The sequence below is a fragment of the Branchiostoma lanceolatum genome, chromosome 5, assembly GCF_035083965.1.
Source record: "Branchiostoma lanceolatum isolate klBraLanc5 chromosome 5, klBraLanc5.hap2, whole genome shotgun sequence".
Classification (NCBI taxonomy): Eukaryota; Metazoa; Chordata; class Leptocardii; order Amphioxiformes; family Branchiostomatidae; genus Branchiostoma; species Branchiostoma lanceolatum.
Window position 1 is genome coordinate 24,521,087 of NC_089726.1, and position 24,605 is coordinate 24,545,691.

Below are 24,605 nucleotides of genomic sequence, written 5' to 3' on the forward strand. Positions count from 1 at the left end.
GGATCTGTCTACATACTGCATGGGGGAAAGTCAATATTATCCAATAATACTATCAATATTTTGCAATGAAATTCCAGACAGAAATTGCCATGTTAACCCTATCCAGACTGGGCTTTTTTGCGATATCTGGGACTTGGGGGGGGGGGGGCTCATTCGGCCCCCCCTCATAACTTCTGAACGGTATCATGTATCCTTCCCAAATTTGTAGGAAGTGATGTTCATGTTAAGATTTAAAATTCCTAGAATTTTTGTGACGTTATGACGTAATGTGACGTAATTACGACGTCATTGAAGTGATTTTATTTGCTAAACAGGGAATTCCTGTAATATCTAAAGGTATTAAACAAAATAGTATGTATTGTTAGTTTTAAGGTATACCAAGACATATAACGTAAATCGTAACTACGTTGACGTCAAAATGACGTCATTAAGGGACGTCACGTGTTGTTAGCGACCACTTGGGATCCGCCATCTTGGATCGGCCATTTTGAAATTTTCAAAAATACTTTTTTTTTCCACTTATGAACACTAAAGATAGACTAGAAACGTTTATCTAAATGTTTCTGGTAAAGAAAAGGCCACGTAGTGACGATTTTGAAGGCGGAAAAGCCTGTTGATACCTAAAATAGTGTGATGGTCCGCCATCTTGAATTTTGACCGATTACGTCATCAAATAAGCGTAAATTATGAATAATAAATCATGAAAGTTACATCTAATCAGAGAATGATGCTATACATGTAGGAAAACTAGTGTGGTTGAGCAAGAAAACCTAAAAAATTAATAAAAAAATCAGTGATTTTTGCAAAAAATTCCTTTCAGAAACCCGTTGCCATGGCAACAGGAAAAATGATAAACTTATACAATTATCATAATATTGTTGGCAACTAAATTTTAGGAAAAGTCACCAAGTTTGGTAGTCCTAGCGTATGTCGTTCGGCAGTTATACGATGTCAAAGTTGGCGCGGGCACTTTTAGCCCCCTCCCCAGTCTGGATAGGGTTAAGGCAAAGTTTAATCATTGCGTGGTATATTCTGTGCTGGAAGTTATGATGCCATATTTTACAGAGACAGGGTCTTAAAAAATGATTTAGATAGTAGTATTACAAATACTAAAACTGACATATATTCAAGCTAATAATAGATTATAAGTAGATTGTTTGGTTTTGTAGATTGCCGAAATTTGCTGAAAATTACTGACTATAAAGGTTGCACAAATTGATGACTGTCTGTTTAAAGTACCAAAACATCAAAGTAAAATGTTTCTGCTAGGCTTCTCGGAATATAACTAGAATATGTGTTTTGTATTATTATAACGTGTATTACATTTCAATACAGACTACCCGGATACACATTTCTGTTCAAAAACAGTATTTCACAATAAACCTATCAAATGGTTTTCATAATGTGATGATTTGTGTGAAGTAAATATTAACTTTAGCTTAGTTGTTCCTTTTTATATAAGATAAGTGAAGTTTATTGCATGTCTTGCCCGATGGCTAATATAAAGTAGCATGACAAGCCATTGAAAACAACAACATATTTTACTTCTCTAGTTTAAATGCTGACTCAAAATCAAAGTTGTTGACTTTGTCTTTGTGTTTTTGGGACAGTGTCTTTTTGTCATATATTGTTTGTGAGATTAAGAAGAGAAGTTCGGTTCCAATTTGGTGTAGATTAAAGTGCTCATTTCTCTGATCGTGATCGTGGAGTGGTCTTCTGCTCACATGTAGCCTTTTCTACTGCTCTTTCTTGAAGGTTGACAATAATTCTAATTTTTAGAAATTACAGAGCGTAAGTCAAAATCCTTAAGTCGAGAGGGGGGAGTTATTTTCCAATAGATAACAATTTTAGGAAGTGAAAATAAATACTTCATACAGTATACGATTAAGTAACGACTAGTCCCGTGCGCATCAAAATGAAGTTAGTACTCTCCAGGGGACTCTCTATTTTATAATTAGTTAGATTATACCACCACAGCCTATGGCTGAATGCAATGCGCCTGACAAGGCCTGACAAAACCCAGCTTACAAAAAGAACTTCAGGGTACCGTGATAATACAAATTTGTGTTGTAATGTGTTCTTATATATCTTATCAACAACTTGCCTTCTTATTGTGCTTATCCCCTGGTCATTTATGCCGAAAACATTCACGATGAAGGAAGTGTGTATACGTTTTTGGGATACATAGGTTTAGTAAGTATCATATTGTTTCATAAAACACACGTTATGTAATTCACCACAAGTGGAATTCTGTAATAAGTCGGCTGATTTTGTATTAATTGACAAATAATCTAGCGGAAAATAAGACCCCGTTCTGGAGTTTAGGACTCAGCCACCCGGGCCACGAGCAGGATGGGGCCGGTATCGGTGGGAGGCCGACAGACAACGCCGTAAAAATAGTGCCTAGACTTTTCACAACCCGGCTTGTGCCCCTCAGCCAATAAATGGCTTCGACTATAGCCGCTTTGACAGGGATCACGCATCATTAATATTCAGGAATGTTGTTACATTTTAGGTAGATCGTGTTGGGGTTGATGGAAAGAGCGTTCCAGGACTATGGTAAGCAATTCGGTTCGGTTATGGCAATGTTGTTCCTTCGTTGGACAGTTTTTTCCACCCCAGACTCCACTTAATGACCGTTTAGTGGAGTCTGGACTGTACCGTCCATGCCACTAACCCGTTTTTTGCTCAAAATGCTCATTTGCTCTCCCCCATTCGGCCTTTATTTACATTTACAACAATAGTTGACACGGGCGTGAAGCGATAAGGAGAATGGGATTTTTTTCTTTAGTAATACGAATAATTATGTAACTAAAGCAAAGTCGATCATTCTGCCCAGGTAAGTCCAATATTTATGATAAACAGAAATAATGTCGTATACGAAAGGGTTTACGCAACAGTTAAAATTTAATTCTTAATTTCTACTCTTTTCTGATCTAAAACTTAGATTTTCTGACTTTCAAGCTTCCTTGGGCTCAGTTAAAAGTAATAAAAGAATTGAATATTGAGTTTTAAATATCTTTAAGTTAAAACTCATTCAAAAATGGGGCTAGAATTATTGCTAAACAGGGTACGGAATTGCAATCAACATTTTTATTTTGTTTTGTACTAATACAAATGGGAAAAAGAATATTGGATTCGAAAAGTGTCACTTCAGGACTCCAATTTAAGCTAACGGCTTATAGGTCAAGTGCGATCCAAGCAGATGGTTTTGTTGATATCATTTTGCCTATATTGGCTTATTTTCTTTATATTTAAACGTGTTTAGAACAATTACTATTGACAGAATAGGAAAATTTTGCTGATACTGTAGTAGATCTATTTTAGATTTACATTCTATTAGAAAATATCTCAGGACTATCAATTTTTGACGGATAGTTAATTTTCTAATCTATGATGTATAATACATAAAGTTCAATTTGAGGCAGAACATGTAATGTAAATCACTACTTGGAAAACATGAACATTGTGAACTATCTTACTTGTAATCGTTTTCATTTGAACTCATAAAACTGAAGAAAAAATATTCCGATATTTGGATATCGTACGTCTTAATTTAAATATCAACATTGCAATGAACTCCTGGGCATACCGGCGACTGAAAAAGAAATCATTCACATCGTAGAAGTATGAATTTTGAAACTAACAGATATTCATGCTATTGGTAGCTAAGTAGATAGTTTAGTTTTATCAGTCGTCTAAATCTGCAAAATATGTTTATACCCTAGCATGCGCAGATGTTTTCATATCGATTAGACGGGGAAAGGGACATTACTGAGTATTAGATTTAGGTAAAAAAATTCAAAGTAAAATTTTGCTACAAGGACGCTCAGAAAACGTCGAATACATATTCGTTTTTAAACGTTATTCACGTCTGAATACCAAAGTACAGACTGCCGGGAGACACATTTCTGTTCACAAATAGCATTTCACAATAAACCTATCGAAAGATTTTCATAATGTGATGATTAGTGTGAAGTACAGATTACCTTTAGCAGAATTGAAGCTTATTGCAAGTCCCTTGGCTAAATCAAAGTACGATTAGAAGGATGAGCAAGCATTGGAGAACAACAAAATATGTTACTTCTCTAGTTTAAAAGCTGAATCTAAATTCATACTTGTTGGCCTTTGCTTTTGTTTTGTGGACAGTTTTTGTGTGATGTATGTGTAGTGCCATTTTAAGGGAAGAGTAGTTTCATTTTATCTATAAACGTATTAGGTTGGATATTGGTGGTCTATTGAACACAGGACACTTTTTGTACCACTCTTACTCTATTTCACTGACGTTGTCAATAATTCTAATTTTGAGAATTACAGAGCGTAACTCAAAATACTCTAGTTGCTAATATTATTCTGTAGTGTTACTTTTTGTATGTCTTTTAAAAACGTTAGCCTACGTATATCCAAGCTCGAATTATTACAGCCGGCAAGACAGGCCTCACCCAGCCTGTTTAGCCGAGCCAAGCCTCGGCGATTTCGTGCCTTTTTTTCGTCGGCTGGCTATCAAAATTCAAAACATGTTAGAAATATTGAGTTCGAAAATCATCATATGTTAGGAGATAGCTGTAAGAAGTTGAAAGCCATATGTGCATAACGCTGTACAAAACCCCTGTCGGGTGCCCCATTCTATTGCCCAGAGAAAAATTACCTCGATTATTACCGCTTGGAAGGAGACCGAACATAGTTGAATTATTGATGTCCTCTGCAGATTATATGTTCTATGGCAGCGGCTGCCACCGTACCGTGAACAGAATTTACGGTGAACTAGGTATTTCTATGATGTTACAAACTTCTGACTTCTCCACTCTCGGATGTGGTTTAGTTACTAATAATAGGATTGGGGGATATCCTGTGCCATAATTTACTTCTTTTTCTAGTCTTTTGATTATTGAGGTTTTGAAAACGTTATACCTACCTACCTGCCTAGTCCCTTGACCTCCGGGTCGTTGGGGGGACAAGGTAGCAGTGAAGATGGAGATCTGTCTCCAGGCTCGTCTGTTTCTTGCAGCAGCCAGCCTTTCAGACAGGCTAAGGGACGTCCACTCCGCGATGTTATCCTGCCAGGATTTTCTCTGTCGTCCCCTACGGCGACCTCCTTCCAGGGTGCCCTGCAGTATGGTCTTGGCCAGGTTGTCGTGGCGTGTCACGTGGCCGAACCACTGAAGCTTACGTCTCTTGACCGTTGCTAGCAGTGGTTCCTGTGGGCCAACGATGTTGCGTACAACTTGCCGCACATACTCATTGGTCTTGTGTTCATGGTATGTGATGTGTAGCAGTCTGCGCATATACTTCATTTCAAAGGCCTGGGTTTTCCGCTCTGTTTCTGCCAGCAACGTCCAAATCTCGCAGCAGTGCAGCAGGACTGACACAACCAGGGCTTTGTAGAGCTTGTTCTTAGCAGCAAAGCTGATGTTACTGGCTTTCCAGATCTTGTCTAGCCGAGCAATTGCTGCTGTTGCCATGGTGATCCTCTACAGTACTTCAGTCCGGCTAGTACCATCCTTTGTAATAGACCCACCCAAGTATGTGAATGAGCCCACCTCTTCCAGTTGTTGCCCGTTCATGTAGATGACCGCTTGAGTCTCGTCCTTACTGTTGACCATGATCTTGCTCTTCTCAGTACTGACTTCCATGCCAAACGACCCAGTGCTCTGTGTCAGCTTGTCTGTAAGGTCCTAAAGTTCGGTGTTGGTGCCAGCCAGGAGGTCAATATCATCTGCAAAACGGAGGTTGCAGATCCGTCTGCCAGCAATGGAGATGGAGGTGTGGTGATCTTGCAGTGTGTCCTGCATGATCTTCTCCAGATAAAGGTTGAACAGAACTGGGGATATCAGACATCCCTGGCGCACCCCAACTGTCGTCCTGAAGAATTCTCCCACTCTGTTGTTCAGGAATACTGCGCTAGAGGCTTTCTCGTACAAGGCTTCGATGGTCTGTATTAGGCCCTCCTCGACACCGAAACCTCTCAGAACCAACCATAAACCATCATGCCACACTCTGTCAAAAGCCTTCTTAAAGTCTATGAAATTGTGAAACAGGTCCCGTTGGTGTTGCAGGTGTTTCTCAAGTATGAGCCGACTGTTGAAGATTTGCTCTGTTGTGCTTCGACTAGGCCTAAAGCCGGCTTTTTCTTCTGCTAGGAGTTCCTCTGCCTTTGTCTTAAGCCTCTTCAGGATCACTCTGAGTACGATCTTGCTTGGATGACTTATCAGACTAATGGTTCTGTAGTTCTGGCATTGGCGCAGGTTTCCCTTTTTAGGCAGGGGGATGACCAGAGACTGTGTCCACTCCTTGGGCCACTTCTTCCTCACTAACCGTAAGTCACTTTTCAGCCCCCAGCCCAATTAACTGCTGCTCCGACTTTCATGCCTAGTACCCGCTTACCTGATGTTTTTTCCCCGGAATTGCTGACATGTTTTGGTGGTGCATATCAGTAAGATATGATCTGACCACATTCACTTCACATATACCTTATCCATATCTCAATATTAATATAATAAGCACTTGACAAGATAACTACCTTTAAACACGATGTGCATCACACAGACATCTTTTTTAAGACAAATTTGGTATGTACGTATTCAGCGATGACCACTCTACAACATCCCGTTGAGGCTATGTCTACTACTATAATCAGAACAAATATTTTTCATAATATGCTAAAAGATTTGACAAAAATAGGCCATTGGAAATATTCATGAAGGCATAGCTAAGCACTGGAATCCTTCACAACAATGGTCTCAACGAGAGATTGTTGTGCAACATGTGTTCTTTCCATCCATGTTTTTTTGTAAGTTGGAGTGACATTATCTGAACATGCACCACTTGATTAAAAAATAGACTACAAAATAAGGACTTTTGGCATCCCCAGATGTGAAATGTGATCTCTATGTTATGATTTGTGAACAATATGGCCAATCAGGTTGTTGACACAGGACCCTCACAGTAGGAGAGCAGACTACCTGGGCAGAACAATGGCTTGTTCACGCTTGTTCAAAGCTTGGCAGTGGCTTACCTGCCAGACACAGTATGGCTTGGTTTTAAAAATAATACACAAACATGGTCTCAAGCATAGGTGGCGTATAAACAGTCATTCTCTTTATGTTATCTCAAAGTTTTAAAGTACAACATACATACACATGCGGTTGCTAAGAATTTTTTTGCAATGTATGTCCAAACACTGGGACTTGGTCCATATGATAAAAGCTCTGAGACGTTGATGACCTCGCCTGATACAACATTTCTCAGTCAGTGCAGAGAAACAAAACAGGAGGGGGGTGGCATTGCTCCCCTGGTTTGTTGGCATGTTTTTTTTTTCTCCAGCAAGTCCGTCTCCATTGATTCGAGTCTTGGATCCCCTTTTCATCAATTTTTGTAAAAACGTATCTTACGCAATTTGCAAGCAGCTACGGTTTTTTAAGTCAAGGAAATCTCATTATTGCATTCTGTTTGGTACAAGATCGTAACGTTACAGGTTTACACAACGGGAAGAGCAGTTTCTATCTCCTCTTGAACGCCAATCAACCCTGTTCAATTTTGGCAACTTTTATATGTTTTGTATGTCTGGCTAAGTATTTCAAGTCATTTAAAAAACTGTTCGGTGTGAATCTATCAATTTATTTGACGTGTGTGTTTTACAGTCGATATGTGTATCTACCCAACTTCAAGAGAAGTTAAAAATGCTAGAAATAGTTTGTAGACACGGTGAAACGTTTTAATTAAACCCATTGTTGATTTCTTAGAATACACATCCTAGCTTGGTTTTACGGTTAGTGAGTCTCTTCCCAAATCTTCCGACACAGCTCGTGGTACCTGTCTTTCACCACTTCCCCACCGTGCCTCAGCAGCTCTGCAGGAATGTTGTCGATTCCTGGAGATTTGCCTAGTTTCATGCTGCGCACTGCATCTGCAACTTCGTCCCTCAGGATTGGAAGATCATCAGGCACTCTCTCTGCCCAGTGCGGGTTATTCAGCTTTGCTGTGTCTGGTTGCAGTTCGTAGTTATAGAGCTCTGTACAGTATTCCGTCCATCGGTCAAGCACTGCTGTGTTTTCTGTCAGGAGATTCCCACTGCTGTCCTCAATCACTGCGGCCCTTGGCTGTTGTGTCTTTGTGAGAGTTTTGAGAGTCTCATAAGCCTTCCGACTGTTCCCTGAAGCCATTCCATGCTGTATTTCTTCACACTGGTCTTCTATCCACTTATCATTGGCTTCTCTCATCCTCCTCCTGACTGCCTTGTGTGCCTGACGGTACAGTGCTGCAGTTTCCTGACTTGTGTACTTCTGCTGCCTGAGCTCCCTCCTCCTGTCACACAGGTCAAGAATGTCGTCTGACACCCATGGCTTGTTCTTCTTCCTGTATCGTCCTAGTGTCTCTTCTGCTGTGGTCAACAATATCTCTTTGATGTTTCCTGCAAGGGTGTCCACGTCAGTGTCGAGGACGCTGAGACCGTTTTCAATTTCTAACCACTGTCCACCTACTCCGAGGTTTGTTGTTTAAGGTACAAATGATTTGTTTCGGACTTACTAGAAACATTTTCCGCATGAAAGTCCGTTTTGATTTTTTTTAAGTCTATTAAAGCTTAATGTCAATGTGTAATTGATATTATCAGTTTTTGTTTTTTATCATTTGCCAGCAAAATACTTGTACATGTTGTATTTAGATTTCTGTCATTTTCATTACCATTTTCCATTGAAAATCGTTTTGAATAACTTTTTAATCAAAAAGTGTCCACTAATACACTCAATAATGATAAATCTATTAAATAATGAATACAATTTGTGTATTACTTTTCAGATGAGATTGGCTGAATATCATGATCATGGCATATACAACAGGTAAGATCTGTTTTTTTCTGACACTAAACTAACATGTAGGTGTGGACATAGGTCAAACACGGGCATCTAAGATAATCCCTGATATGGTTATATGACCTCACAGATGTTGTTCTGGACACACAACAGGTACGCTTGCACGTGCTAAGAAATTGAAATAGGCTTATTTTCTGCTGACTCACGAGGCCGTGTACATAAAAGATGGTGTCGGTTGCTAGTTGTTCGACCAAGAGCAGCAGTGTGTGCGCATCTACATTGTTTTTTTTTTCAATCAAGAAGTCACTGATAAATCTCTAAAATCTTTCATCAATGTTTCCACTCAATTTTAAAATGTCAACTCTCACTCTCCTGTGTCTGCCCTCCAGATTGGACCCCTCATGGAGAAGGAAGCAGAACATGGTCCATGAGAAATTGCATGGGACGGAGCACAGCAGATAACAATGGAAAACATCCCAATCCAATTTCAATTTACTTGCCAGCGATGAATAGTATCCAGTATTACATTAGAGACTCGACATGGATAGTTTTTTTGAAAGTAGAGCTTCAATTTTCATGTGAGTTAAGCCAACGTCATTGATTGGAATTGCATGCATGTAATAACATTGTGGGACAAATATCACAGTTTGAAATTAAAGAAAGCAAAGCTGTGTAGCTTCAAAGTATCGAGTCTTGCATCTTTGTGTATGTCCAAGTGTAAGAAAAAAAAAGATAAATGAATTTCGGGACGGTTTATTTATAAGTAAAAGTTACTTTGGCTGGTTAATTTATGAGATGGCTAACATGAAACAGTACATTTTTGCATGGGAGAGAAATGTAAAGTTTTTGCATGTTCTGCTCAAGAAATGTATGTAGTCATGATGCAGTTGTTGAAAAGCAAACACTCTAATTTAAGGGTCGCAACGACACGTTCATTTCAGGACCTCAAGCTAGCCACCTAGCCAACAAGAAAATACAAACAACACAACAAATGTTACCGCTTACGTTTCCGCCAGAGATATTATACAGTATTATTCGTTAAGTCAAGGTCAGAGAAATATATTTCACTTACCACTAGACCCACAAGAACTCGTAGATTCTTTATTGTATCTCTTATTAGATCTAAGACTTCAGTGTTGAGCAACACATACATACGCCAGGCTTGTCACTATCTTAAAAGTGTTGACTCATGATCTCCGTTGAATTGGAAATCGAGCAGCTAATTTGTATAATATCATAGCGTGTAAATATAAACAAGGCATAGCCATCTACTACAGATTCAACGCACCCCGCAATCTTTATCTCCCATACACTTGGACCACGTCTTGTGAGTGTAACTCATCTATTGCTTTGTCGCATTTTGTTCTTTTTTTTTTAAATATATTCTTTCCCTAGCATGTTGATATCTGGTTTATACTTCACAGTTGTACGACCCGCTTTATAGATTTTTATAGTTGAATTTGTTTAGATGATATTGTTTTAAGTGTGAGGGGGGACAACCTGTAAAGGTGAGCATGCACCTTTTCCCCTTCAAGTTAATACTTTGTGAAAAACTCAAACAAATAAACACCATCAATACAGAGATTAACAAATAAGCAGTTTTTCTTTTGGTGTCAACATTTATAGCAACCGTTGGCAAACGCTAAACTGGTGCTTTTTGTGGACAGAACAAAATTAACACAATGGAAGCCTTATTCAAGCATTCCGTGCCTCACACCTGTTGACCTAGTCACATGGACTCCTGTCTTCTTTGATCTGACGTTTGAGTTATGATGATCGATGTCCTCTATTCACAAAATATTTGCAGACTGCATATTCCCATAGCTTAGCTAGCTCTAAATGAATTTGTAACGAGCTTACTACGTACGGAGAAGATCTGCGTATGTTCGAAATCTCGTACTTGCTCTATTAGACGTACTGTCCAGATGCACCTAGGATTACATTGTCTAAAAGATAAGCGCTGAATTTAGGTCACAGCTGGCATCTCTCAGGCGTATCCCCAGGCTTGGTGTGGCCCTTGAAACTGATCTTATTGTAGATCAGTAGATGTAGCTACGATAACATACAGCGTGTTGTGGCAACGCTTATCTCGAAATCTGTCGATACAGAATGGAATTTATGCTGCTACTAACGTGTTCTAAATTTGATCTGTACATTTAGTTTACTCAGTAATGATAAATAACGAATGTATCTACGTCGGGCTAGGGTGAATAATGTTTCTCTGGCGTGCGTCCGAATGTTCCGAGGCAGAACGTTTGCTAGTTTATTCACTTACCCTTCACAACCGCTCGCCGATTAATTTGTGTTTTTTTCATATTCATTTCTGAATTCCGATGCTTTCAGTACTCAGAAAATAATGACAATTTTTTTACATATTGTCCCGAGGTTTCCGACGGTATCAAAAAAGACCTAAAAGCTATCTTAAAAGGGAATATGATAGTCTATGTGACATGTAATTTAAAACAATGTCAACATTATTAGAATTGTTGCTAATATCAAACATCTTCTTACTCAACAAGCCATTATTACTATATAGTAGTCTAATACACTGAAGCTTCTAATCCTGCTTTAAAAAATGGGCGTATGTCCACTGAATCCATCTTGATGTCAATTCTCTACCTATATTTTTGAAGTTTAAGATTTAAAAACATTATTGATATCATTAGATAGATATTTCCCTATTCCAATTTTTTCAGTAATTATCTTCCAGGCACGTTTGAGTGCTTCATAAAGCTAAATTTCCGATGTCATGCTAGCCAAACTCGACAAAGCAACAATCTGCATACACCTTAGTTCAAACATCCCTCGCCCAAACGAGTGTGCGATACGTGTTATTGATTATAACAACTTTCCTAATTTTATTCTAAATGTATTGCCTTGTTTTGAAACTAAAAAAAAACAAACACCTACTTCTATTCCCCATGATGTATTAAACATTACACTGCACCAGGCGCTGGTTATAAGTACAGCGTTTATAATCCATTTAAAATCAACCCATTATAGTTCTTAATCTATGTACGTATATTTCATATGATTTATTTCATCATCACCATCATCGTCGCTGCTTTCTTATGATTATTTTGCACGTGTTAAAATCAGTTTAAAGAATAATGAGCGTTAGGGGAAGAGAAAAAGCATTCTGTTCTTAATCTCTAGTTCTGAATGTTCTCATGAAAAGTTTTTCAGGTTGAAGCTTACATTGTACATGTATTACAGAGAACAAGTTTGAAAATCGTAGAGACATGTGTAAACTTCGTAACACTAACCATCCGTTATATACAGAATCTGCCACACATGGCCGTATCCCTCTGCAATATAGATTATGTAAATTGTGTTTACAACCTAAACACACTCATATTCAAACCATCGTCAACTTGTTATCACAAAAACCTCTACTGCCTTACATTGTATATTGTCAAATTATCCTAGTTCAGATATGTTTACATGTTCTTAATGTCAACAAAATGATACCCATGTGTATGATAAGAAAGTTTTTTCTGCAAGTTCATGCCCGTGGGATAATTGCAAATACATGGTAGAAAAATAGGGAAAAATAGACATGTGTCAGTGAACTGTAACTGACTTTGTTTGAAGAATAGGCTACTAATATTAAATGCGACTGTTGGATATTTATAAATAAGCTGGGTTTGACTTCCTTTTTGGAGGCAATGGAAGACCAAAAGTCACACTTTTTCTAGAATGTGTGGGTTCTGTGATTTCAACATGAAAGTAGCTTTTTGTTCATCCGTGAATGACATAAAGTAGGGGTATTTCGTGGTAACTTGTTTGAACAATTCGGTTCTTTCGTCATGATTAACTGGAAAATTTGAAATGTGTTTCGTCTTCCACCGCTTTGGACTTACAGTATTTACAAAATCTTTGACACATCTCTAATATCGTACTTCTAGTGGGTGAGCACTAATTCCTAATTTGCTGATGGCCGAGCGCAACGCAAAATTTGCACGTTCTGGGTACCTCTCTCTAGTGTATACTGTTTTACAAGTTTTATAAAATCTCAGTTTACCTGTATTGGTACTTATTATGAAGAAATGTCTGGATATACATCTTTGGGGTCACAAAGTGAGTTATCGGAGTATAAAATGTGAGTAACCGCTACAATCAAGGATTTCTTTAACTCGCGGTAATAATGTTTTTCTACGACTACTATAGAATGCGTAACAGAGCTATGCTGTAGTAGGAGTGCGTCTATCTGTAAATGGCGTCAAACGTAACCAGTACTTTATGAGACAGACAGAAAGTCCAATGTCAAGAAGGAGTGTATCTAATTCAGATCTACATGCTATATTACTACTGTTCCTGGGGACACTAAGAATGAATGTTATATATATATATATATATATATATATATGCAGCTAGCCATTTGCCCGGCAAAACTGCATGGCAAATATATATATATATATATTTGCCATGCAGTTTTGCCGGGCAAATGGCTTTCTGACTTCCAGCTTGTCTTAGCTAGTTCACACTTAATCAACCACAGAGACCACATGTGTTTGGCGGTATATACAACCTTATATTCTGGTGCACATATAGCGGACGACAGCTAAAGAAACTGCATTATAAAAGCCAAACTCGTGACCAGGAAGGTATGTACAGTAAGAAAAAACGATTTCGTAACTGTATAATTGCCTAGGCGATTTAACGGAGCGGGCGGGTGGGTTGTCAAGCGTTCTGTTAGTGGGATTGGACTTAGAGCAAGTGTGTGCGGCCTGCTAAGGGTCTGGCGCTACAATGAGTAAATGCCTCGTATATATATATATATATATATATATATATATATATATATATATATATATATATATATATATATATATTGGATCTTGGATCTCCCGTCGATGCGGCGGATGAGGTTCCCTCCCACCACGCTTGGGGGCTAGGTTTGGTCAGGACGACCTGCACAGTTTTAAGTGGAAGTTGCTTGTGCGGCACAAAATCCACTCTCTCCGCCAGGAGTCTGGATCCCAATGGTGCTAGGTTAGCCACAAATTGGGCCGAAAACTGGCCGCAGGAGGAGTCGAGGTCACGATTTATCAGGTTTAAGTGAGTAAACAAAGTAAAAAAAAGAAAATAAAAAAAGAAATAATAATACACAGGCTAAAGCCTCGGTTCTGCAGTAGACCGCCAGGGTGGGAGGGAGTCCTGCTGATATGATGAAGTCTCGAGAGCTAAAACTAACAAACAAACAGAAAAGGAAACGCAAAAGGTACTGTAAACCCTATCTAGATGTCTTACTGTGCAAGATGGGCCTCCAGGAGTTGTTCCCACCAAGGATTAAAGTAGTTTTAGATCCAAGGTAGTATATATATATATATATATATATATATACATGCAAAATAAGCAACAACGAATTCAACACTTAAATTATACTTTCATTACAAAAAGTGTTGCTATAATAACGTGATAATAATAGCAATTACAACTTATTTCCGTTATGGGATAGGACTTTTCCATACTACGCAGTACTCAATGCAAATTCATCCGAGTCATTTGAGACCTACCGGATCACGCGACTCCAGGAAAAAATGTTTTTTTCCGATAGTCCTCGGCTTGTGCTGAAGTCCTCGGGCATGTGTGAATAAACCTCTTTACCCCCGATACCTCGCCTCCCTCTGCACTTTCACTCTGAGCCTGATTCACCTCAGCAAATCGAGCTCTGCCGAAAACACAGGTGTGTATATACCCTATCCTCCCACTCAAATCAATATCACCCAATCCTATCATCCTATGTAGTTTTAACGACCAACGCCATGGCCAGACACCTTACAGAGAACATGGTGAGGTGGGTATCTGCTGAGAGAAGCGACCGCCACCGCCGACGACCCCATTCTGCCGCTGGGAGTTTCTGGTCACCCTTCACATAGGCACCCGGTGCCGACTCAGATCTAACTAGGCTTATCTCCTGCATATTACGAAACATGTCTAGGTAAACCCAGACTAGGTATAAAACAACCAATCTCACAAGGTAGTTTGAGCAATATTTGAAATGATCAGACACCTTACAGATAACTTTTCCGAAAAAGAACCACAGGACATCAACGGCATGGGCATCAGAGTCCAGAGGTGATCATCCTCGCCGAAAGTATCGATCATCAGGAGCTTGCCAGCAAAAGAAGTGTACTTTGAGGTTCTCACCCGGAACATTAGTATTGATATTCTTGGACTAACAAAGACACATTTAACCAAGGACTACTCAGATACTATACTTAACCTCCCAGGATAATCTCTGTTACGAAACGACAGAGGCTCGCGCCATGGCGGAGGTGTAGCCGTGTATATCAAATCGCATATCGCCCATCGTGATAGTAATGATCTACAGTCTGAGTAACTTGAATCACTTTGGATTGAACAAATACCACCAGTAGGCAAACATGTACTAATCTGTTGTATGTATAGACCCCTCATGATATTATAAGACAAGTGGGAAACCTGGAAGGAGCTCTTCGTCAATGTGTTCGATGTGCATGCTCCGGTTAAGAAGTTCCGGGTTAGAGAAGACAACTGCCCACCTTAGCTCACAGAAGAGGTGAGACAATGTATGCATGCGTGAGATGACGCAAGGCAACAAGCAGAAATGACACAGTTACCTGCAGACTGGGATGCATACATGAGGCAACGTAACAGAACCAAGAAGATCTTCACCACTGTTTTGTGACCAACAGTCTGTCTGGAAACTCCAAGAAGTGCACAGCTATGTTACATGGCACAAGGAAACGACTTCAAGGAAAAGACCAGATGCAATTATCCATTAATGGAAGCATCCTTGAAATTGCACAAGCTTCCAAGTACCTTGGAGTAATTGTGGACAGTGAACTGAAATGGGACTACCATGTCGACCATATTCTATCCGAACTGAAACGTGCACTTTCAGTTATGCGTCAGGTTCAACCAATCGTAACACAGTCTGCTCTTGTCACTTTTTATACAACAATACTATTATTTTACCACATTTAACCTATGCCTGTACAATTTGAGATGATGCGATTTCGGTAGAGTATGATAAGTTGCAAAGAATGCAACACCGGGGAGGAAAATTGATTCTGAAAGCCCCATATAGAACACCCTCAGCAGACGTCCTACTGCTCCTCAGATGGAGGACTTTGAAGAAAATATAAACCAACAGCAAAAACTTTGCTGGTGTATAAGACTCTGGGGAACGCAATACCACCATATGTGAGAAGAGTTTTCAGCCTCCGCAGGGATGAACTAGCACGGCACACCAGGTCGACTACAACGGACTGCCTCATCATCCCGAAGCCTCATCTGGAAGCATAAAGGGGAAGCCTGGTCTACTCCGGTGCAGTAGTATGGAACGAGACGCAGCCACACATCAGGGCGGCTCCGTCCATCCATATTTTCAAATCCCTAATGGAACATATATAATTAGGCTTTGATACGGACTAAAGAACTATGGACTTGATGATGGACTTACTGACTCAATAATGTACTTAATGATGTATTCATATATTTACTTATTTAGTTATTTCATCATCAATTTTTACTTCTCATGATTGTGTTGACTTACGTTAAATCTATTTTGTACTCGTTATCCGTGACTCCTGCTATCCACTTCGACCTTGTTGAAAAGCGGCCCGTGTGGCTGAACAAGCATTCAAAAGAAACTAATGGCTTTGACTTGACTTGACACCGTTGCGATGCAAACCGTCCACAGCCACCGATGTCAAGACCACCCTACGGACTTGACCCCGTAGGACCCTGGGCATTGCGTGCAACGCACCGGCACTTCATCCTAATGCCGTCATCCCATCCCCGCCTAGATGGGTAGTGCTACGGTTTCATTTCCGAACCGTGGCCCGGCAGGGCTGTTTGCTGAAAAAATACATATAAACAGATATAGACAACTTATGTCCATTGCTCTTTTTTGACGTTCGGTGTATTTGTTGTCATTTATACTATACTTTTCGGCCCCGGTTTGAAAATGTGATCGCAGCTTTGAGCATTGAACCAGCTTCGATTTCTTCCAGTGCAGTGCCTACTTTCTGTGGACACGGCAAGCCACACCCGCCTCGTCGAGGAGGGTATACGCCTATCCTTTACATTCTTGCTAATGCGCCACACAAATAAAGGGAGCGACTATCCTTGCCGATCAGTCCGGCCAGTGTGCGCGGCGGGCTGCCTTAGCGGACACGAATCTTAGCTCACGGGGATAATTATCAATATAACGCAGTGAAGTGACTGCTCTACGAAAATTAGGTACGATATTCCCTATCTGCAGCAAAGTCGTGCACATAGGATTCAGCACGTCGGCCCCGAAGGACATTGCTAGTCGGAGTCCCCGGATGGTCGCGGCAAGTGGCTCTGCCGGACTGTCAGACAACCCCACACCTACCACTCCGAAGAAAGCGCTGCGCGTATCGATACCTTTTGGGCGAGATTCTGACTTAGAGGCGTTCAGTTATAATCCCTCAGATGGTAGTCTCACACCTGCTCTAATTTCACACCAGTCGGAACTTTGTATTTCTATTGCAACACGTTATTTACTGCCGTTAAGATAACTTTTTATACAGTTGAAAAAGGGACATTCCACTCCGTTTCACTGTAGTTTAAAGATTATGCCTTCATGCAAAACTTTATTAAACACAAAAACAAAAGAGAATTTTGTTAAGAAATGTTGGCAAGTTGATTATATATATTATAATATATAAGAATGTTTTATTCAGGAATTGACACATACAGAAATTAAAACAGCATTGCAGCCGATGTTACCTTCTTTCAAGTAAACCGGCTGAATTACGCAGCCATAAAATTTAAAGTACAAAAGAGTACACTCAAACAATGGAAAATGGAGGATTAAATCTAATAAACTTGCGTGCATTCAATACTAAAATGAAAGCCTCATGGATACAAAAACTATATTTTCACCCACTGTGGTTTTCATCTAGGGTGATCGATTTTTACCCCCCAACTAAGTCTAAGTTTATTCCCTTTCTATTAACTGTCCTCGGTATCTAGCCTTTTTTAAAAGGATTTTATTCTGACATGTTTAATGCCTGGTTCAAATTTCAGCACGTAGGACCCAATACGCCAGCAAATATACCACAACAAGTGATTTGGTTAAATTCTTATATTACCATTGATGGTAAGTTATCTGTATGACTGCATTTCTAAATAGGAAAATTAATTTTATTAATGATTTATTGTCCGTAGGCGAAAATTGTATGTCATATGCTGAGTTCCGTGCTAAGTAACCAAATATTTGTGACCTACACAGATATCAACAACTTATTTCAGCCATTCCTGGTAAATGAAAAAAAAATACTCAGCAGTGAAATGTGGAAGGACCTTGTTTGTTTGCCAATTTAACAAAATTACAAATGGTTACGTAAAATTGAAATTAATAAAAGCATGTATATCTACTTTCTTGTGTCCACAAACGAAGTTAGCATAGCTCACAAAACAAGACTATCATGGAACTACTATTTTGACAAACCTATACCATGGCGAGAAGCATTCACAAATTTATATAGATGTACGATTGATTCTAGTAGTAGATATTTGCAATACCGCTTGATTAATAATTTTGTACCTTGTAATAAAATCCTAAATATATGGAAACTGATAGATACTAGTTCCTGTTCGTTGTGTCATAATGATGAAGAATCCTATGTTCAAGTTTTCTGGGAATGTCCACATGTAGTATGTTTTTGGAATAATATACAAAATTGGTTAAAAGAAGAGATTTCTATAAATTTGGACTTAGATTCCTTAATGATTATGTTTGGAGATATTTCTGCAAATGCATCTCTCCTTAAAAATCTGATGATTTTGTTACGTAAAATTTTCATATTCCGGTGTAGCAGTTTAAAAATCATAAATTTCCAGTCCTTTAGAAAATTAGTATATTCTTTTGAAAAGACAGAACGTCTCATTGCATCTCGGAGGGGGAAGCTGGAGAAACATCGGGGTAAGTGGGGAACCTTATGTTATATGTGATAATTGATACTATTTAACATGCACAGCCATTGGTCAGACGGTGTGACGTCATACCCCCTATGTAAATAAGGTATAGTGCCCTATAGTACACTTTCATGTGAGCTCCGTGTGCTCCACACGTCGACCCTTACGCTCCCTTCTCCGTGAACGCCACGCAGAAACATGCCGATTGTCGACAACGTCTTCGGCGGGAGGTGTCCGAGTTGAAGCCCGAGGCGGTCTGTTTGGCCAATGGCACTTTGATGTTTCCCATAAGGCTGGGCGTATAGTAGCGTTTTGTGGCGTGGCGCTATGCTTTGTTTTTCTCGTTTTAAGTGGTTCTTGTTGCGTTTTGTGAGAGAATTCTTTTGTCCGGGCAGTTTTTGTTAACGGTAAGTGTTTTGTCCCGGTTTTCGTTTTTTTCTGGATGTGTTTTGTGGTCGTTTTATTTGTGGTTGTGGTCATTTTGAGGTAAGTTTTAGGCCGTGGTTTACGTTCGGTCGTCGTAGAGCGTGGTCGTCTTTCATTTTCAGTGGCCGTGTAGAATCCACTTCAATCCTCTTCGGAGATGGGCGAGAGGCGCTTTTTTCCAGTTTGGGTGTGTGTTTTGCTTGTACGTTTGTATTTTTTGTATGGTATTTGTGTGTTTTTGGTGACCCTTCGAGCCAGATTTGAGGATTGAGGGACAGCAGTGGTGGCCGAGTCGCTGGATAGCAAGATGGCTACCTCGAGAAAATTTTCTTTCATGGTTAGAATCCAGTGACATCCTTTGCGGTGGAAGGCCAGGGATACCTACAACCAGCGTGGATAAGCGACGCAGACTTAGAGGTTGGCTGTTTTGATGTTTTTTCTTCCGTTTTTGGTGACCGTTGCAGGCTGGAGCCGTGCATTTTTGTTTAGATTTGGTGCCCAAATCTCAGAACACCAAGATTGCCATTTTGGGATTGTTTTTTGTGAGGGTTAGAATCTGTTGCCATCCGTCGCTTTTAAAAGCAAGGGAGGTACGCAGTTTACGTTGTTGAGTGTTGCAGTTTGAGATTGTGGACGTTTTCATGTTATTTTTGACTCTGCTTTAAAAATGTTATCCCCATTTTTGCGAGGCAGGGTTTTCGTCTGTCTCCTCGTGGTGGGGTTTGCTCTAGCTCAGTGTCGGGACTGTCCACCAAGACGGGATTTGGTTACAGGTTACCGACATGTGCATTTTTTTTATTCTCATGCCTTACTTGTTTCCGTCACCGGTACGTGCGTAAGATTGTGGTGTTTTGTTTTCTGTCAGTGGTGCGACAGCTTGTGACGGTTGTGAGGCATGAAAGGCCTGGGATGCCCATGTTATCGTGGCTTGCTCACCTTTGGGGACCAGGCAGGGGGGAAAAAGAGCGTGTGTGGCTTGGTACGGGTGGAGATGTGTTGTTGGTTAATCGAGTTGTGTGAACGGTTGTCGGGGGTATGTTTGGTTGATCGTGTTTTGACCTGATCCCGGCCACGTTCTAATGATCTGCATTATGTGTACAGGAAAGGTGGATCTTGACGTTCTTTACAACTGACACGAACCCTACCACCAAGATGCATGGTGCGGAGGCACATGGGCAGCCCGCGGGCCTGGTTCGACCTCCTCTGTTGCCCTCGTGGATCCGCGGACAACCCTAGGGACTGATGCTCTCCACGTAAACGTGAGTTTGTTTTACTTGCGGAGCTTTTGGTTCCAGTTTGCTTACCTTTTTTATTGTTGCTTCATTTGCCGTCCATTTCTTCATTCGTGCTCGTCTCAGGGAATTCTGAGAGAGTGCCTCCAGCGGGAGAAAGTGCCGTGTGAGAGGTACGGGCTGGAGGAAGGCCGTGAGAGACAGTGAGGGTCCTGGAGGGACAGGCCACGAGCGCAAGTAAAAATGTGTGTTTTAACCGAGAGACAGTCCTGGAGGGGCATGCCACGAGCTCAAGTAAAATGTGTGTTTAACCGAGAGACAGTCCTGGAGGGACAGGCCACGAGCTCAAGTAAAATGCGTGTTTTAACCGAGAGACAGTGAGGGTCCTGGAGGGACAGGCCACGAGCTCAAATAAAATGTGTGTTTTAACCGAGAGATAGTCCTGGAGGGACAGGCCACGAGCTCAAGTAAAATGTGTGTTTTAACCGAGAGACAGTGAGGGTCCTGGAGGGACAGGCTACGAGCTCAAGTAAAAATGTGTGGTTTAACCGAGAGCCGGAGAGAATCCCGAGGGGACAGGCTACGAGCTCAAGTCACAATTCTTGTGACTTCATGGTGAAGGTCCCAGGCGGGGCACCGTGGGGTGCCGCGGGAAAGCTACGAGCTCAAGTCACCATTTGGTGGCTTCACTGAGAAAGTCCCGGGCGATGCACCGTCGGGCCCCGCGGGCAGACTACAAGCTCAATTGCAAGTCACTGTTTTTTTTTAATGACTTAATTGACAGGCTACCGGCGGTCCAGTCGTAGCGCCTTTATTTTACTCTTTTGGGAAGAGGTCTTGAAAGGAGAGTGAAGCATGGGTTGGCTTCGTTACACCCCACCCTGCTTTTTACACAGTCAGGGATAGGACATAGACTGAGGGAAACCGCGTGTGACAGAAGCCTTGCATAAGCCCATCGGCAATTTAAAGACGACGTGTGTTGAAATTGCTCTTGCAGTTGACTTTAAGAGGGCTGGGTAAGATGAACGACTACGCAGTGGTTTGCGTCACACACAAGTGAAGATGGCAGGTCCGGGAATTGTTCCTTGTGAATTGTTCTGAGAACGCGGCCTGGTAGACCACCCTCTGCCTCCGCTCAGTCTTGAAGCTACGGATCCAGGGTATTACGGCCGGGCGAACTCCGATGTCTAGCAAGGACCGAATAGCATTTATGTGGTCAACCTTGTCAAATGCTTTAGACAGGTCGGTGGTAACAAGTGTACAGACTGCCTTTGGCATTGACATGGATTTGCACAGGAAGTCAACCAAGTTGACCAGGGCGTGTGTCGTCGATCTTTGTTTCCTGCCGCAAAATTTGCGGGGATCTAGTCTTTTAAATATATTTTGTCCTATCCAATCTGCCACGAAGCGTTCACTGAGTTTAGACGACTTTGGAATAAGTGATATGGGTCGGAGTTCGTCGACGTTTGGTTGACTAGACGTTGACAGGGGAACTGCGTTAGCTTCCCTTCAGTGACTAGAAACGATGCCTTACCTGACTGAATGGGTTGTGTAGGTCACAGAGAGGCGTGCTCAGTTCACATGCGAAGTCCTGTAGAATACAAGCAGGTATGTTGTCGGGACCGGGACTCTTGTAGTTGTTGGTGGGCCGCAAGTTTGAGTAAACATTCAAGACTTGGAGGTCAGGTAAAGCCTTACTGTGGTCAGTGGATACTAAAGAGCAAAAGGCATTAGGTTTGTCGCAAGCCTTGAATATAGAGTTTGTCATGTCTAAAAGGTAATGGGTGGTGGATCTACCCTTGATACCTCCAAATTGTTGGGGATCAATGTGAGGAAGGATGTCGGACATAGCCCACTGGCAGATGAAATGTTCTGCTACTATGCTCAACAGTGAAGTCAACGAGATAGGGCGTAGGTCGTTAATGGACGGGGGCTTGGTCTTCGGGACAGGAACAACGGTGGCGTTTTTCCATTCGTCTGGCACAGTGCCTAGCTGGAGTGAATAATTGAGTATATCTGCAAGTGGTACACTCAGTTCGTACGCGAACTCTCTGATCAGCTTACCTGGAATGCCATCAGGGCCAGCTGCCTTCCGAGTCTTGACTTTTTTGCAGCTTCGCGTACACGTCCCAGGGACTCACGGTGGGCGGTGGAAGGGATGGCAAATAGGCAGGTAACGACGACAAGTCCAACGGTGGCAGGGAGGTGATCACTGATGCCAGTGATTTGTTTATTGCGTTAGCAGTGTTATATGTGTCACTGGGGTCCAGTTCGTCGATGTGGGTGACAGGTTCCGAACGGGTACAGTTGGCCATAAGTTTGATCTGATTATGCCACTGGGCGGCATCGTCATTTTTGAGTGACTTTACATTAGTGTTGTAGTGTTTAACTTTAGAAGCTTTGATCCTACGCTGCACGTTGTTTTTTAGTTGTTTCCATTCCGATTCGTCGTGGTTAGCGAAGGCTTGTTGGCGCGTGTAAATCAAAGACTTGTTGGCAGGTGTAATCCAGGGCTTGTCGAGGTGGTGCAGACGAATGAGTTTCATGGGGAAGAAGTGATCCATCTTGGATTGCAGGGTACTGTAAAAAGCACGGGACTTCTCATTTGTGGACTGGACTGACGAGACCTCCGACCAGTCGTGCGCAGTAATCCACTGGCCAAAAGGACGAACACAGGAGTTACGGAAAGGTCGATAGTACCGTTTGATCATCCTGTTCTTTACAGATGTACTCTTTGCTTGCATGGTGACAGTGTTGGGGTCGCTTGTGGCAAGTGGGTCGGAAATGCTCGGAGTTGAGTAGTATGAGTTCAAGTTGGTGATGATGAGATCAAGCATAGCTTGGCCTATCGTGGGTCGGTCAACAAGTTGCCGTAGGTGATGGGACATACACAGTCTGCTGACGTCGACACGATTGAAGTCTCCACCGATGATTATCCCTATGTGTGGTTGATTCACTTGCAGGGAGTCGACAGCGCTCACCAAGTGGTCGATCAATAACTCACTGTGTGGGGAGTCAGGGGTTGAGTAGGCGGCGCAAACCGCTAGACAGGATACGTTGTGGGGGATTCGACGGGGCCGTACCTTCACCCAGGTACACTCCAACTCCTCAGGAACGGGGATGTACAGGACGCTAGAGGGTATGCCATTCCTGACATAGACTGCAACTCCACCTCCCGATCGTCCTGCACGTGCCCGGGAGTACGTCGTGTAGCCTTGGATGTCAGTCATCTCAGCTGGCGATTGCTCACGGAACCATGTCTCAGAAACAATGGCAACGCCGGTATCAAGGTCTCGAAGGCGTATTTCGAATTCCTCAAGTTTATTGCACAGCGATCGGGTGTTGATGAGGAACAGTGAGGGTAGATTGTAGGTATGTCTTTGTTTTGGCTCTGGGTGAGCGGCAGGTGGATGCTTGTTGAGTGTCTGAGACGCAACAATCCTTGTCAAAACACGGTTTGTTGTACCACTTGAAGTGCGAAGACGGTTTTCAGTCAGGAACGATTGGAATTCATCCAGCTGGTTCGTTGTAAACAGATCATTGCCCATCAAGGCCGGTCGGAGAATGTTAGCTGATTTGCATGTGTTTACTTGTATGTGGCACGACTCGAGCATGGACGCCGAGCATTTACATGGGATGGGTCTATTGCCAATAATGGGGTGGATCTTACGTTGGAAGTGTATTCTTGCCTTCTTCCCCCTTGGCCTGCTTCTCCATTTCTAGACTCCCAGGCGAAGAAGGTTCCTTTGAGGTTTGAGTCGGTCGGCAGGGCTGCACGTTTCAGTCCTCGCAGGAACTTCAGGGAGTACGACAGCGACGCCTGCGTCCACGCCGTAGCTATGGCAGTGTGGTCGGTTTGATCGATACCGGGGGCGTGGATCAAGTTGGCCTTTTTGTTCATGTCTCACATGGCCTTGAGATCGTTGTACCATGACCTAGGTTTGCCCTTCTTGCGCCCCTCTCTCTTTGAACCTTGTCCCTGTAAAACTTAGACGTGACGGTGAGACTTCCAGACGTGAAAGTTCTCTGTCTCTGCTTTATCAGGTGATTGATTCTGGGTGTTTTGCAGGGTTTGTCACTGTGGCGTAGTTTGACAGTTTTAGTTGGGGCAGAACTTGGCGATGGCACAGGTCAGGCCGCGACGATCTGTGCGACATTTAAAGTACACGGGGTATCTCTGACGTTCTTCTGGCGTGGAAAG

The 24,605-nt window shown here is 41.7% G+C and overlaps 3 protein-coding genes and 1 long non-coding RNA gene across 4 annotated transcripts; 1 reads left to right on the forward strand and 3 right to left on the reverse strand.

Moving 5' to 3' along the window:
• Positions 1-941: 941 nt before the first annotated feature.
• On the reverse strand, positions 942-5,462 carry LOC136435987 (uncharacterized). The gene is made up of 2 exons (XM_066429697.1): positions 4,920-5,462; positions 942-989 (listed from the first exon to the last, which is right to left on the reverse strand). The coding sequence occupies exons 1-2, from the start codon at positions 5,460-5,462 to the stop codon at positions 942-944; spliced, it is 591 nt and encodes a 196-aa protein (XP_066285794.1).
• Positions 5,463-7,769: 2,307 nt separating this feature from the next.
• On the reverse strand, positions 7,770-8,219 carry LOC136435988 (uncharacterized). The gene has a single exon (XM_066429698.1). It carries the CDS (start codon positions 8,217-8,219, stop codon positions 7,770-7,772), a length of 450 nt encoding a protein of 149 aa, XP_066285795.1.
• A 287-nt stretch (positions 8,220-8,506) lies between these two features.
• On the forward strand, positions 8,507-9,493 carry LOC136435796 (uncharacterized). The gene is made up of 2 exons (XR_010755919.1): positions 8,507-8,837; positions 9,200-9,493. It is a non-coding gene; the product is annotated as an uncharacterized lncRNA (long non-coding RNA).
• Positions 9,494-22,479: 12,986 nt separating this feature from the next.
• Positions 22,480-24,305, reverse strand: LOC136435989 (uncharacterized). Its single transcript, XM_066429700.1, has 2 exons — positions 24,075-24,305; positions 22,480-23,829 (listed from the first exon to the last, which is right to left on the reverse strand). The coding sequence occupies exons 1-2, from the start codon at positions 24,303-24,305 to the stop codon at positions 22,480-22,482; spliced, it is 1,581 nt and encodes a 526-aa protein (XP_066285797.1).
• Between the last annotated feature and the right edge of the window lie 300 nt (positions 24,306-24,605).

Bases quoted from the DNA above. Each gene is read 5' to 3' on its own strand.
- LOC136435987 (XM_066429697.1), bottom strand. From the start codon at position 5,462: ATGGCAACAGCAGCAATTGCTCGGCTAGACAAGATCTGGAAAGCCAGT. The intron at 990-4,919 runs GTAGGTAGGTAT...AACCCTATCCAG, and splicing joins GAGGTCAAGGGACTAGGCAG to ACTGGGGAGGGGGCTAAAAG.
- LOC136435988 (XM_066429698.1), bottom strand. From the start codon at position 8,219: ATGAGAGAAGCCAATGATAAGTGGATAGAAGACCAGTGTGAAGAAATA.
- LOC136435989 (XM_066429700.1), bottom strand. From the start codon at position 24,305: ATGAACAAAAAGGCCAACTTGATCCACGCCCCCGGTATCGATCAAACC. The intron at 23,830-24,074 runs GTAAGATCCACC...GTTGCGTCTCAG, and splicing joins GGCAAGAATACACTTCCAAC to ACACTCAACAAGCATCCACC.